We start from the raw sequence: 16,553 nt of genomic DNA on the forward strand, positions 1-16,553 counted from the left end.
AGCTAGCCTTGTGTGTGTCCACTAGTTGAATCACTCTGTATGCATTAAGATGGCTTTCTGTCCTCTCTCCTTTATGTTCTCTCTTAGTACAATGGCTAAGTGAAAGTAACGTTATATGGCAATTGCTTCCACCTGTACAGTTATTTTTTATCAGTAACATTGACTAAGGGTAGAAAAGGACATCAGACTTTGAGTTCATTTGTTTTTATTAGATACTATTCATTTCTCTTTGTTGTCAACTGTTCTGTCAATCAATTGGTCAATCTTCTTTCCATAAATAAAAGAGACACCCCCTGTGCGGTTGTCAGATCTCTCTACGTCACGGACAACTCCCCCTACCAGCCTCCCATGACGCAAATGAATTAATCTCTTCAGATGCTGTTGCAGCAGAGTTGGTCCTATTCAGAGAAAACCGGGTGGAGGACAACAGTTGATGAGCAAGAAAAGCCACATTGGAGTCTCCGATTTATAAATATTATATTTACGGGAAGAAAAATAAGATTATGCTTATAGTGTTTTAAAAAAAACAAAATGGCACAGAATAATAATACGTTATTACATCTCTTCGCGGGGGGGTAAGTCATCCTATCCGACCTTTTTTCCCTCTCAAATGTGACAGCTAGATAGCGTAGCTGAATATTTTGTATTGAAATGGAAGTTACAGTAGCAAGCTATTTGCCTCTCGTTCCCGATGGCGTGAGAAGGGCTCGCTGGCTAGCTAGCTACAAAATGCGTTTGTTAGCTACCTGTAATGATGTACAGTGTCAATGTGTTTCAGACGAGTTTTTTTGTTTGTTTACTGGTTAACTAGTATATGTTTATTGGGGTGCGTTCGATAAACTCGCTCCGGCTTTTTACTTTCGGTTTTAGAGCGCAGAATTGACTGATGCTTTTACGAACGCACCCCCATTTTTTTTTTGTATCATCCGTTTAGTTTGGACCGGTACCGGCTGGGTATCTCGTCATATACCTCGTCTCGTCAAGCAAATGTACAGGTTCAAGAGTAGTTATGCAATGGCAGGTGGCCAAATGTCATTCTCACTGTTATTAATCAACCGCATATTGTTTTCTGAAGCGTGCTCGCCGCTTATTCTAGCTATCACGTTAACATTCACGTTAGCTAACTTTCTTAGCCATTTGTGATGCTGTCTATTTCTATAAAGTTGATAACACTTGAGATATAATACACCAGCGTCGTAAATATCAAGATGATGAATGTTTTTAATTTGATGTGGTATTAGATGTATTTCTGACCCTCATTAAACGTCACACGGTTGCCACAAAACTCTCTGCCCTATTTCTAAAATGTATCTTCGTAAAATCAGATGTTAAACCTAACCAATAGCACTACCCTTATGCCTAACCTTTAAACGTTTAAAAAATATAATTAATCATCGTTTAAAATGCATTTAAAATACATTTAAAATGTATTATCTTCATGAGTTTCCCCAAAAGTCGGTCCGAGGCTCCGTGCATGTGTTTTTGTTTGTTGTCCTAACACTACACGGCTGATTCAGATAACCAAAGCTTGACGATGAGTTGGTTATTTGAATCTGCTGTGTAGGGCTAGGACATAAAAACACCGTGCACCAAGAGGTGGGGGCCACAGTTTGGGGAATCCCTGATTGTCGACCATGCAAAGTGCTAAACTTAGCAAACTGTCTCGTGTTAACTACTGCAGCTTACAATGGCCGACTCTAAACTATGCATAGAAAACATTTTATTCTGCCATAACAGGGGAAAGATGATCTTAAGGTACCCATCCTAAAATGTATATTAGCTAGTATATAGTTAGCTACAAAAGCTAGCAAGTCATGAGAGAGAGCGAGAGCGAGTCCAACCATCTTTAACCTGGAAGCTGAAGCCTTGTTTGGAAGCCAGTACTTAAGGTCATCCATTGACAGCTGTTGACATTTGGGAAAGTACCATTCAATACCTAGCGCCGATATTGCATTTAATACACACTGATACTATATTAATCCCACAGAGGAATAGAAATCCCAGTCATATGTAATATATCTATCGTGTGTGTCTGAATATCTTAGCCAATGACAAGAAGTACCACAATGGTGATAATAACTCTCTTTGTCATATCATGATGTGATAATTTAAAAAAAGAAGATTAGTAGCTACTTCACACACCTACATTATTCATCTCATATGTATACGTATATACTGTACTCTATATCATCTACTGCATCTTTATGTAATACATGTATCACTAGCCACTTTAACTATGCCACTTTGTTTACATACTCATCTCATATGTATATACTGTACTCGATACCATCTACTGTATCTTGCCTATGCCGCTCTGTACCATCACTCATTCATATATCTTTATGTACATATTCTTTATCCCCCTTACACTTGTGTCTATAAGGTAGTAGTTTTGGAATTGTTAGCTAGATTACTTGTTGGTTATTACTGCATTGTCGAAACTAGCAAGCATTTCGCTACACTCGCATTAACATCTGCTAACCATGTGTATGTGACAAACACAATTTGATTTAATTTGATCTACAGTTGATTGGAGCAAACAGATTTAGTTTCCTCTGTCATTTCAGACAGTACTACATTATTTTTTGCTTGGGATCCTACATCTAGTTTCACTTGTCCTGCAGGTCCTGGTACTTTGCATTGGCTGCCATGGTGCAGTGCATTTTGCAGGCATGACATTGAGAGCTAGTCTATATTTACATAGGACTCTCACAGTCCCTTCATTTGTAAATGAATGCCCGGTGAGTGGTAGTTTCAAATGTAAACATTTAACTTTGAGTGTCAATCAGGGGGCATCCGGCCTGTAGCCATATTACGGTTAGTTCCCAAGGGTGCCTTCTGTCTGTCAGCTTTTAGTGCCTTAATGGCTGTTTCACAGGTGTATGTTTATTAATTGTTTATGGTTCATTGAACAAGCATGGGAAACATTGTTTAAATCCTTTACAATGAAGATCTGTGAAGTTATTTGGATTTGACTCTGTATCATACACCGAATCTTATGTTATGGGTTGGGGTTGGGGCGGCAGGGTAGCCTAGTGGTTAGAGCGTTGGACTGGTAACCGGAAGGTTGCGAGTTCAAACCCCCGAGCCGACAAGGTACAAATCTGTCGTGAACAGATGAACAGGCAGTTAACCCACTGTTCCTAGGCCGTTATTGAAAATAAGAATTTGTTCTTAACTGACTTAAAAAAATATGGTGTCCCAGGCCGCTAGGAGGAATGACATGATAAACAGTGAATGGATGTCTAGCTGGGTGTTAGGCAGTTGGCAGTTGCATTTGGCAGTTGACCTGCCCTTTAGACACAAGAGTACAGGGCAGGCAGTACAGGATTGACACACCAGATGAAGCTCATGCTGAACTAATATGATTCTGTCTCCCGTCTAAACTTGTCTTGTGTAACAGTATAACTTTAAACCGTCCCCTCGCCCCATACCCGGGCGCGAACCAGGGACCCTCTGCACACATCAACAACAGTCACCCACGAAGCGTCGTTACCCATCGCTCCACAAAAGCCGTGGCCCTTGCAGAGCAAAAGGAGAACCACTACTTCAAGGTCTCAGAACAAGTGACGTGACCGATTTGAAACGCTATTTAGCGTGCACCGCTAACTAAGCTAGCCGTTTCACATCCGTTACACTTGGATGGACAGGGGTTGTAGACGGGTATTTTTATGATGGCACTCGAGACTATCCCTGACTTGTTACGGTCATAAATTAAATAAAGTGCATGGTTTGGAGATTTAAACGTCTATTAGGATCAGGATATAGAGAGGGTGAGGCAATTCCAGTCCTCGAGGGTCTAATTGGTGTCACAGTTTTGCCCCCAGCTAACACATCGGACTCCAATAATCACCTAATCACGATCTGCAGTTTTAGAATGCAATTAGATGAATCCGCTGTGTTTGCTAGGGATGGAGAACAAGTGTTACACCCATCAGGCCTCGAGGACTGGAGTTGCCCACCCCTGGACTGGAGTTGCCCACCACCTGGACTGGAGTTGCCCACCACCTGGACTGGAGTTGCCCACCACCTGGACTGGAGTTGCCCACCCCTGGACTGGAGTTGCCCACCCTGGATGCCCACCCCTGGACTGGAGTTGCCCACCCCTGGACTGGAGTTGCCCACCCCTGGACTGGAGTTGCCCACCCCTGGACTGGAGTTGCCCACCCCTGGACTGGAGTTGCCCACCCCTGGACTGGAGTTGCCCACCCCTGGATGCCCACCCCTGGACTGGAGTTGCCCACCCCTGGACTGGAGTTGACCACCCCTGGACTGGAGTTGCCCACCCCTGGACTGGAGTTGCCCACCACCTGGACTGGAGTTGCCCACCACCTGGACTGGAGTTGCCCACCCCTGGAATGGAGTTGCCCACCCCTGGACTGGAGTTGCCCACCCCTGGATGCCCACCCCTGGACTGGAGTTGCCCACCCCTGGACTGGAGTTGACCACCCCTGGACTGGAGTTGCCCACCCCTGGACTGGAGTTGCCCACCACCTGGACTGGAGTTGCCCACCACCTGGACTGGAGTTGCCCACCACCTGGACTGGAGTTGCCCACCCCTGGACTGGAGTTGCCCACCACCTGGACTGGAGTTGCCCACCACCTGGACTGGAGTTGCCCACCACCTGGACTGGAGTTGCCCACCACCTGGACTGGAGTTGCCCACCCCTGGACTGGAGTTGCCCACCCCTGGACTGGAGTTGCCCACCACCTGGACTGGAGTTGCCCACCCCTGGACTGGAGTTGCCCACCACCTGGACTGGAGTTGCCCACCACCTGGACTGGAGTTGCCCACCACCTGGACTGGAGTTGCCCACCACCTGGACTGGAGTTGCCCACCACCTGGACTGGAGTTGCCCACCACCTGGACTGGAGTTGCCCACCACCTGGACTGGAGTTGCCCACCACCTGGACTGGAGTTGCCCACCACCTGGACTGGAGTTGCCCACCCCTGGACTGGAGTTGCCCACCCCTGGACTGGAGTTGCCCACCACCTGGACTGGAGTTGCCCACCACCTGGACTGGAGTTGCCCACCACCTGGACTGGAGTTGCCCACCCCTGGACTGGAGTTGCCCACCACCTGGACTGGAGTTGCCCACCACCTGGACTGGAGTTGCCCACCACCTGGACTGGAGTTGCCCACCCCTGGAATGGAGTTGCCCACCCCTGGAATGGAGTTGCCCACCCCTGGACTGGAGTTGCCCACCACCTGGACTGGAGTTGCCCACCACCTGGACTGGAGTTGCCCACCACCTGGACTGGAGTTGCCCACCACCTGGACTGGAGTTGCCCAACCCTGGACTGGAGTTGCCCAACCCTGGACTGGAGTTGCCCACCCCTGGACTGGAGTTGCCCACCCCTGGACTGGAGTTGCCCACCCCTGGACTGGAGTTGCCCACCCCTGGACTGGAGTTGCCCACCCTTGGACTATAGGAATGCCTTGTTTTGTGTGTTCTACCCCTGACACATACAAAATACCCAGTCACTCATTTGTCAGCAAACGTTCTCCACTTCTGGCTGTAATCCACTTCTGGCTGTAATCCACTTGTGGTAATCTTTTACATGGGTTACTGGAGCTGCGTCTCTATTGTCCTCCTCCATGTTAGTCATTTATTAATAACGCCATATTGATTCGTTTTCCTCTTCTCGTTAAAGATGTAGTACAGAAATGGCATATATATATATATGTACAGATGACTTAAAAGCCCTGACCTATATATTATTGTTACCGTGTTATAGACATGTTGTCAACAAAATGTTCAACTTCCTCTCTGCAGATGTAGCGGCACGGTGGGAGCCATTGTGACTTGTCCTCTGGAGGTGCTGAAGACCAGGTTGCAGTCGTCAGGCATCACGCTCCGGCCCATGTTCCAGGTCCAACTGGGCACGCTCAATGGTACTGGGGTCATCAGACCAGGCTCAGGCACCATTACACCACCTGGCCTGCTGCAGGTCTTACGGTAAGGGGCTGTCCCTTTTCTTCTTATTAGCGTGGGGCTAGTCTACAATGGGTCTTACGGTAAGGGGTTGTCCTTCCTTATTAGCATGGGGCTAGTCTACTATGGGTCTTAGGGTAAGGGGTTGTCCTTCCTTATTAGCATGGGGCTCATCTACTATGGGTCTTACGGTAAGGGGTTGTCTTTATTATTAGCATGGGGCTCATCTATTACGGTAAGGGGTTGTCCTTCCTTATTAGCATGGGGCTCATCTACTATGGGTCTTACGGTAAGGGGTTGTCTTTATTATTAGCATGGGGCTCATCTACTGTGGGTCTTACGGTAAGGGGTTGTCTTTATTATTAGCATGGGGCTCATCTATTACGATAAGGGGTTGTCCTTCCTTATTAGCATGTGCTCATCTACAATGGGTCTTACGGTAAGGGGTTGTCATTCCTTATTAGCATGGTGCTCATCTACAATGGGTCTTACGGTAAGGGGTTGTCATTCCTTATTAGCATGGTGCTCATCTACAATGGGTCTTACGGTAAGGGGTTGTCATTCCTTATTAGCATGGTGCTCATCTACAGTGGGTCTTACGGTAAGGGGTTGTCATTCCTTATTAGCATGGTGCTCATCTACAATGGGTCTTACGGTAAGGGGTTGTCATTCCTTATTAAAATGGGGCTCATCTACAATGGGTCTTACGGTAAGGGGTTGTCCTTCCTTATTAACATGGTGCTCATCTACAATGGGTCTTACGGTAAGGGGTTGTCATTCCTTATTAGCATGGTGCTCATCTACAATGGGTCTTACGGTAAGGGGTTGTCATTCCTTATTAAAATGGGGCTCATCTACAATGGGTCTTACGGTAAGGGGTTGTCCTTCCTTATTAACATGGTGCTCATCTACAATGGGTGTTACGGTAAGGGGTTGTTCTTCTTATAATAGAGGGAAATGGAAATGGCGTCTTTTTGTAGGCACTCCTCCATTGTTCGTTGGACAAAGCCTATGGGGAAAATGAATGGCGTTTTTGGATAATCGCTGAATATAAGGTCTGAGGTAAACACAGGTTTAGGAGATCGTATACATTTTGTTCTATGAGATAAGCTACATCAGCTAACGTCACTTTTTTTGTGAATTTTGAAGTTTTCATCATTCATAGAGGTCATGTTAACTGACTGATATTATCTCATAGAACAAAACATGAAGTCTTCATCATTCACAGAGGTCATGTTAACTGACTGATATTATCTCATAGAACAAAACATGAAGTCTTCATCATTCATAGAGGTCATGTTAACTGACTGATATTATCTCATAGAACAAAACATGAAGTTTTCATCATTCATAGAGGTCATGTTAACTGACTGATATTATCTCATAGAACAAAACATGAAGTCTTCATCATTCACAGAGGTCAGATCTCCTAAGCCTGTGTTTACCTCAGACCTTATTATTGTCGTCTATCCCACAACACCTATTCTTTCCCCATAGGAATGACTGAACCAACCAGAAGTAACTCATTACTGGTTTTTAGGGCTACAAGCTGGCGAGCTCAATTAACGTGGGGACAGTCTCTACTATGAGTCTTACGGTAAGGGGCTCGTATAAGTGAGGGGGCACAGGAGGCTGCTGAGGGCAGGACAGCTCGTAATAATGGCCGGAACATGGGGGAATGAAGTGGCATTAACTACATGGAAACCACGTGCTTGATATAGTTGTTACCATGGAGAGAAAATATATAGTTTCCATGACGTCAACAATCCTTTGATTCTAAGCCAACCCTGCCTGTTTTACACCATGGTGGTGCACACATATTTTTTTTTTTTGGGGGGGGGGCTAAACAACCCACCCATCTATAGAAGGAGACAAGTGAACGACGCCACAGCAGGAAGAACTAATACCACAGCCTCATGTAGGACCAGGATATGATCCACTTTCACCACCTGCGTTCCCTACCCATAACAATGTAGTGCCCGATCCACTTGGTATAGTACTCTCCTGATGTTCTTGGTATAGTACTCTCCTGATGTTCTTGGTATAGTACTCTCCTGATGTTCTTGGTATAGTACTCTCCTGATGTTCTTGGTATAGTACTCTCCTGATGTTCTTGGTATAGTACTCTCCTGATGTTCTTGGTATAGTACTCTCCTGATGTTCTTGGTATAGTACTCTCCTGATGTTCTTGGTATAGTACTCTCCTGATGTTCTTGGTATAGTACTCTCCTGATGTTCTTGGTATAGTACTCTCCTGATGTTCTTGGTATAGTACTCTCCTGATGTTCTTGGTATAGTACTCTCCTGATGTTCTTGGTATAGTACTCTCCTGATGTTCTTGGTATAGTACTCTCCTGATGTTCTTGGTATAGTACTCTCCTGATGTTCTTGGTATAGTACTCTCCTGATGTTCTTGGTATAGTACTCTCCTGATGTTCTTGGTATAGTACTCTCCTGATGTTCTTGGTATAGTACTCTCCTGATGTTCTTGGTATAGTACTCTCCTGATGTTCTTGGTATAGTACTCTCCTGATGTTCTTGGTATAGTACTCTCCTGATGTTCTTGGTATAGTACTCTCCTGATGTTCTTGGTATAGTACTCTCCTGATTGCCAGATGCCCGCTGTTCCAGCTGTCAGTGGATGTGGTTTCTGACAGTTTTCGTGGTCTCCGACAAGTCCCGCAGGTGAAGAATCCGGATTGGACGTACTGCCAAATTCTCTAAAACGACATTGAAAGCGGCTTATGGTAGAGAAGAAACATTATAGATTCTCTGGCAACAGCTCTGGTGGACATTCCTGCGGTCAGCATGCCAACTGCATGCTCTCTCAACTTGAGACATTTTGTGGGGTTGTGTTGTTGTGACAAAACTGCACATTTTTAGTTGTTTTTATTGTCCCCAGCCCAAGGGGCACCTGTATAATGATCATCCTTTATTTAATCAGCTTCTTGATATGTCACACCTGTCAGGTGGATGGATTATCTCAGCAGAGGAGAAATGCTCACTAACAGGGATGTAAACAAATTTGTGCACAACATTTGAGAGAAATACGCCTTTTTTTTTCATATGGACATAGTTCTGGAATTGTTTTATTTCAGGTCATGAAACACTTTACCAACACTTGTTGAGTTTTTATATTTTTGTTCAGTATAAATTAATCTTATATAAAGAAGTATTTAAGATTAAAGACTGAGAATCCTGCTCTGATCTAATCTCTCTTCGCCAGCTGTGGGGAGCACAGACACACTGCCGCCTCCGCCACAGAGCATGTTGGGAATGTGTTTTACTACTAGGAAGGCAGGCAAGGACACACACGTACAGTGAGGACTACTTATGTAAGTGCTGATGCCACCTGTGGAAATGTCCCTCGCCTGAGGCTCAGGGCCTGTTTTGGGCAGGAAGCAAGCAGGGTTGCCTCAGTCCACAGAGGGTGTTTAAAAAAAAATCAATTTAAAAATATATATATTTTTAACCAGTTAAGCTAGTTGAAAACAAGTTTGACACAGACAACAACATAGAGTTACACATTGAATAACATGGAATAAACAAGTCAGGGACACAGGAGAGAAAAAGAAAGTCTATATACAGTTTGTGCAAAATGTAGGTAGGCAATAAAAAGCCCATAGTAGCGAAGAATTACAATTTAGCAGATTAACACTGGAGTGATCGATGAGCAGATGATGATGTGCAAGTAGTGATACTGGTGGGCAAAAGAGCAGAAAAGTAAATAAAAACAGTATGGGGATGAGGTAGGTAAATTGGGTGGGCTGTTTACAGATGGACTATGTACAGCTGCAGCGATCGGTTAGCTGGTGTGAGAGCCATGGTGTCACTGTGCCTCTGCCAAATTGAACACGAAGAGGAAGCTGTGCTGAATTGACCACTTCTACTGTGCTCTGGGGGTTTCTCATGTTTCTCACTTCAAGGGTTTAGAGCTTGAGGCCTTTGGCTGACTGACTGACTGAACCAGTGTGGGCAGGACTCCCGCTGAATGGATGATTGGCTCAAATAATATTGTCAACCGGTTCACCCAGTGCAGTTTGGACATGAGCCATTGCAACTCCTAAGTTACACAACAGCCTTCAAGTATCTGTTTTGGTTCATTTAGCCAATCATTGTTGTATTCAAAATCCTTGTTTTTGTTTTTTTTCCAATGTGAGAAGTTCATGCTTGGTTGTTGTCTTTACTTTGGCGATATAACTAGCTCTGTAAGTCCGTATTGTGCCGCGTAGTAACATTTTGCTTTATTTACTTGGCCTGAACGGTGTTTTTCTTCTAGGCCTAGTTGACTAAATGACGTAGTTACAGTGAGGGAGGGGGGATCATTGTGAGGGAGGGGGGACCATTGTCCTAGAAAACAGCCGTGCATTTTTATATAGCAGAGAGCGGGGCTTATGCATCAGCCGACCTGTCGGGGTGTCCACCCACCTGACTCGTACCTGTAGGTGTGTCCACCCACCTGACTCGTACCTGTAGGTGTGTCCACCCACCTGGCTCATACCTGTAGGTGTGTCCACCCACCTGGCTCATACCTGTAGGTGTGTCCACCCACCTGGCTCATACCTGTAGGTGTGTCCACCCACCTGACTCATAACTGTCGGGGTGTCCACCCACCTGGCTCATACCTGTAGGTGTGTCCACCCACCTGACTCATAACTGTCGGGGTGTCCACCCACCTGGCTCATACCTGTAGGTGTGTCCACCCACCTGACTCATAACTGTCGGGGTGTCCACCCACCTGGCTCATACCTGTAGGTGTGTCCACCCACCTGGCTCATACCTGTAGGTGTGTCCACCCACCTGGCTCGTACCTATAGGTGTGTCCACCCACCTGACTCATACCTGTCGGGGTGTCCACCCACCTGGCTCATACCTGTAGGTGTGTCCACCCACCTGACTCATACCTGTAGGTGTGTCCACCCACCTGGCTCGTAACTGTGTGTGAGAACGATACCTGTGTGTGCGTGAGAACGATACCTGTGTGTGCGTGAGAACGATACCTGTGTGTGTGTGAGAACGATACCTGTGTGTGTGTGAGAACAATACCTGTGTGTGTGTGTGTGAGAACGATACCTGTGTGTGTGTGTGAGAACGATACCTGTGAGTGTGTGAGAACGATACCTGTGAGTGTGTGAGAACGATACCTGTGAGTGTGTGAGAACGATACCTGTGAGTGTGTGAGAACGATACCTGTGTGTGTGTGTGAGAACGATACCTGTGTGTGTGTGTGAGAACGATACCTGTGTGTGCGTGAGAACGATACCTGTGTGTGCGTGAGAACGATACCTGTGTGTGCGTGAGAACGATACCTGTGTGTGCGTGAGAACGATACCTGTGTGTGCGTGAGAACGATACCTGTGAGTGCGTGAGAACGATACCTGTGAGTGTGTGAGAACGATACCTGTGAGTGTGTGAGAACGATACCTGTGTGTGAATTTTACGGAACAAACTCAGAAGAATCTTCTGCAAAAAAAAGATTAATCACAATGAGAAACTTTTTTTATTTTTATTTATCAATGAAAAATGTATTTTAAAAAAATGTCTTTCCATTCTAGGTCAATTCTAGAAAAAGAGGGTCCAAGGTCTCTTTTCCGGGGACTGGGTCCAAATCTTGTCGGTGTCGCCCCTTCAAGGTAAGCCCACTCTGCAGTCCACCTTCTACACTGCATTTAACAGAGTGGATTTGGTGGAAGTACTGTTTTGGGTGTGGATGTGTTTCTAACTGTCCGTGTGCACTAACATGACACACACACACACACACACACACACACACACACACACACACACACACACACACACACACACACACACACACACACACACACACCACATCTCAATTGACAGATGGTTAGACTTACGACAACACCATTTCCTAATCACGTGGTTTTCCTTTGTTTCACTGTGTTGGTGCGAAAGGCCCAGATTACCCCAACCTGGGCCCAGATATTATTATGTTTTCTCATCTAACTATCTCCTAAGGATATGGTGAAATAGTTGGCCTTTTCTTAAAATGAAAGGCCAATAATCTACTGGAGTGATGTGACACCTAGAAAGTCTTCTTTCCGTTAACTTTAGCATCTGGTTACCAATCCTCCAATCACTAATGCGCTCCAGTAACCTCTGTGGCGATAGGATGGCAGCTCCAGTAACCTCTGTGGCGATAGGATGGCACCTCCAGTAACCTGTGGTGATAGGATGGCAGCTCCAGTAACCTCCTGTGGCGATAGGATGGCAGCTCCAGTAACCTCCTGTGGTGATAGGATGGCAGCTCCAGTAACCTCCTGTGGTGATAGGTTGGCAGCTCCAGTAACCTTCTGTGGCGATAGGATGGCAGCTCCAGTAACCTCCTGTGGTGATAGGATGGCAGCTCCAGTAACCTGTGGCGATAGGATGGCAGCTCCAGTAACCTGTGGCGATAGGATGGCAGCTCCAGTAACCTGTGGCGATAGGATGGCAGCTCCAGTAACCCGTGTCGATAGGATGGCAGCTCCAGTAACCTCCTGTTGCGATAGGATGGCAGCTCCAGTAACCTCCTGTGGTGATAGGATGGCAGCTCCAGTAACCTCCTGTGATGATAGGATGGCAGCTCCAGTAACCTGTGGCGATAGGATGGCAGCTCCAGTAACCTGTGGCGATAGGATGGCAGCTCCAGTAACCTGTGGCGATAGGATGGCAGCTCCAGTAACCTGTGACGATAGGATGGCAGCTCCAGTAACCTCCTGTTGCGATAGGATGGCAGCTCCAGTAACCTCCTGTGGTGATAGGATGGCAGCTCCAGTAACCTCCTGTGGCGATAGGATGGCAGCTCCAGTAACCTCCTGTGGCGATAGGATGGCAGCTCCAGTAACCTCCTGTGATGATAGGATGGCAGCTCCAGTAACCTCCTGTGGTGATAGGATGGCAGCTCCAGTAACCTCCTGTGATGATAGGATGGCAGCTCCAGTAACCTCCTGTGGTGATAGGATGGCAGCTCCAGTAACCTCCTGTGGTGATAGGATGGCAGCTCCAGTAACCTCCTGTGGCGATAGGATGGCAGCTCCAGTAACCTCCTGTGGTGATAGGATGGCAGCTCCAGTAACCCGTGGCGATAGGATGGCAGCTCCAGTAACCCGTGGCGATAGGATGGCAGAGCAGTATAGCGAGGTGGAAGAGAACAAAGCAGGGCCCTGTTCAGTAGACACAAAATAGAGAGCTTCTATCTGAACTCGTCCAATAAGAAACGCGTGCTTTTGTTTTCCGTCGCAAAAAAAATATATATTGTTTTGCTACACTGTGCCCTGATGAACATGACGCCGCTTTATAAGTGACAGAGTTGCAGTATAGTGTTGATTTTTCTAAAGGGTGCCATCGTTAAGACATTGACCCGTTAAGACATTGACCCCGTGGTCATGTAAACATGAACAAAAAGTGGTCCATATTTCATGGAATCCTTTGTTTTCATTCATGGAGACATTATTGGAAAGCCAGACGTGGTTATACTGTATACTGACAGAGGGGGAAATGCAAGAAAAACACAGATTCAGGCCCTTTGATGTTCTTTACTGTAACAAAGGTAACAGAATGATCCCAATGTAGACTTGATGCCTGAGCCCTTTTCCACCCCAGGGTTTATATACACTACATAGTATACACTACATAGTATACAGTCCTCACTAAGTATCAGCCATCTAAATCCTCCCTCTCCGTTCTTAATCAGCCCGTTCTGCTGCTGCCTGTGAACCCCCCCCACACACAGGGATTGGCTGTTCCAAATGCATAGTAGAAAGACATGAGACTGCTCTGGACAGGACAGACAGCATGTTTGGCTAGCTCTGTCAAAGACTGCTGCTTCACAGCACAGGCATGTCTGGGAAACGTGATGTTACACACACACACACTGCTGTTCTCACACACACACACACACACACACACACTGCTGTTCTCACACACACACACACACTGCTGTTCTCACACACACACACACTGCTGTTCTCACACACACACACACACACACACACACTGCTGTTCTCACACACACACACACACTGCTGTTCTCACACACACACACACACACACTGCTGTTCTCACACACACACACACACACACACACACACACACACACACACACACACTGCTGTTCTCACACACACACACACACACTGCTGTTCTCACACACACACACACACACACACACACTGCTGTTCTCACACACACACACACACACTGCTGTTCTCACACACACACACACACTGCTGTTCTCACACACACACACACACACTGCTGTTCTCACACACACACACACACACACACACACACACACACACACACACACACACACACACACACACACACTGCTGTTCACACACACACACACACACACTGCTGTTCTCACACACACACACACACACACACACACACACACACACACACACACACACACACACACACACACACACACACACACACACACACACACTGCTGTTCTCACACACACACACACACACACACACACACACACACACTTCTAAAGATGGGGACATTATTCATCCGTTCAGGGGGGTTATCACCTCCCTCCATCTTGTGTCTCTGCAGAGCTATTTATTTTGCTGCCTACAAGAAGTCGAAAGAGACGTTCAACGGTGTCTTCGTCCCTAACAGCGGAGTGGTGCACATGTCCTCAGCTGGGTTTGCAGGTGAGACCCAGTCTGAAGCAGAACACGTTGGGACGTAGAGGATATAGAGCCCTGTGTCGAAGAGGATATAGAGCCCTGGGACGTAGAGGATATAGAGCCCTGGGACGTAGAGCCCTGGGACGTAGAGGATATAGAGCCCTGGGACGTAGAGCCCTGGGACGTAGAGGATATAGAGCCCTGTGTCGTAGAGGATATAGAGCCCTGGGACGTAGAGGATATAGAGCCCTGGGACGTAGAGCCCTGGGACGTAGAGGATATAGAGCCCTGGGACATAGAGCCCTGGGACGTAGAGGATATAGAGCCCTGTGTCGTAGAGGATATAGAGCCCTGTGTCGTAGAGGATATAGAGCCCTGGGACGTAGAGCCCTGGGACGTAGAGGATATAGAGCCCTGTGTCGTAGAGGATATAGAGCCCTGTGTCGTAGAGGATATAGAGCCCTGGGACGTAGAGCCCTGGGACGTAGAGGATATAGAGCCCTGTGTCGTAGAGGATATAGAGCCCTGGGACGTAGAGGATATAGAGCCCTGGGACGTAGAGGATATAGAGCCCTGGGACGTAGAGGATATAGAGCCCTGGGACGTAGAGCCGTGGGACGTAGAGGATATAGAGCCCTGGGACGTAGAGGATATAGAGCCCTGTGTCGTAGAGGTTATAGAGCCCTGGGACGTAGAGGATATAGAGCCCTGGGACGTAGAGGGTATAGAGCCCTGGGACGTAGAGCCCTGGGACGTAAAGGATATAGAGCCCTGGGACATAAAGGATATAGAGCCCTGGGACGTAGAGGATATAGAGCCCTGGGACATAGAGCCCTGGGACGTAGAGGATATAGAGCCCTGGGACGTAGAGGATATAGAGCCCTGCGACGTGGAGGATATAGATCCCTGGGACGTAGAGGATATAGAGCCCTGGGACGTAGAGCCCTGGGACGTAGAGGATATAGAGCCCTGGGACGTAGAGCCCTGGGACGTAGAGGATATAGAGCCCTGGGACGTAGAGGATATAGAGCCCTGGGACGTAGAGGATATAGAGCCCTGGGACGTAGAGCCCTGGGACATAGAGGACGTAGAGCCCTGGCATGTAGAGGATATAGAGCCCTGGGACGTAGAGGATATAGAGCCCTGGGACGTAGAGGATATAGAGCCCTGGGACGTAGAGGATATAGAGCCCTGGCATGTAGAGGATATAGAGCCCTGGGACGTAGAGGATATAGAGCCCTGGGATGTAGAGGATATAGAGCCCTGGGACGTAGAGGATATAGAGCCCTGGGATGTAGAGGATATAGAGCCCTGGGACGTAGAGGATATAGAGCCCTGGCATGTAGAGGATATAGAGCCCTGGGACGTAGAGGATATAGAGCCCTGGGATGTAGAGGATATAGAGCCCTGGGACGTAGAGGATATAGAGCCCTGGGACGTAGAGGATATAGAGCCCTGGGACGTAGAGGATATAGAACCCTGGCATGTAGAGGATATAGAGCCCTGGCACGTAGAGGATATAGAGCCCTGGGACGTAGAGGATATAGAGCCCTGGGACGTAGAGGATATAGAGCCCTGGGACGTAGAGGATATAGAGCCCTGGGACGTAGAGGATATCGAGCCCTGGGACGTAGAGGATATAGAGCCCTGGGACGTAGAGGATATAGAGCCCTGGCATGTAGAGGATATCGAGCCCTGGGACGTAGAGCCCTGGGACGTAGAGGACGTAGAGCCCTGGGACGTAGAGGATATTAGAGCCCTGTGTCTGTGGAAGCACTACACCCTCATTCTGTATGAAACGCAAAGCGATGGAGCCGTGTCAATGCTTCCACCTTTATGCAAACAAATGGTTTTTATACCTGTTGTGTAAACAGGAGCAACATTTGCATCTAAGCACGAAGAAGAAAAAAAAGAGTGAATTTTGTTCACCAAAACATGTATGTATGTATGTATTTACATACGCACAGT

The 16,553-nt window shown here is 47.2% G+C and overlaps 1 protein-coding gene across 2 annotated transcripts in view; it reads left to right on the forward strand.

The window, feature by feature from the left end:
* The first annotated feature begins 346 nt into the window (after positions 1–346).
* The window catches only part of LOC118381760 (solute carrier family 25 member 33), a 26,546-nt gene continuing 10,339 nt past the window's right edge, over positions 347–16,553 (forward strand). The window contains exons 1-4 of one of the 2 annotated variants that reach the window (XM_052481422.1): positions 348–575; positions 5,779–5,961; positions 11,493–11,570; positions 14,509–14,609. In XM_052481422.1, the coding sequence (XP_052337382.1) occupies positions 532–575; positions 5,779–5,961; positions 11,493–11,570; positions 14,509–14,609 (406 nt within the window). In that variant the 5' untranslated portion in view covers positions 348–531. Of the gene's footprint in view, positions 576–5,778; positions 5,962–11,492; positions 11,571–14,508; positions 14,610–16,553 lie in introns of both variants that reach the window. The other variant, XM_052481423.1, reaches the window with a different exon arrangement.

Source organism: Oncorhynchus keta, chromosome 27 (genome assembly GCF_023373465.1).
Source record: "Oncorhynchus keta strain PuntledgeMale-10-30-2019 chromosome 27, Oket_V2, whole genome shotgun sequence".
Taxonomy (NCBI): Eukaryota; Metazoa; Chordata; class Actinopteri; order Salmoniformes; family Salmonidae; genus Oncorhynchus; species Oncorhynchus keta.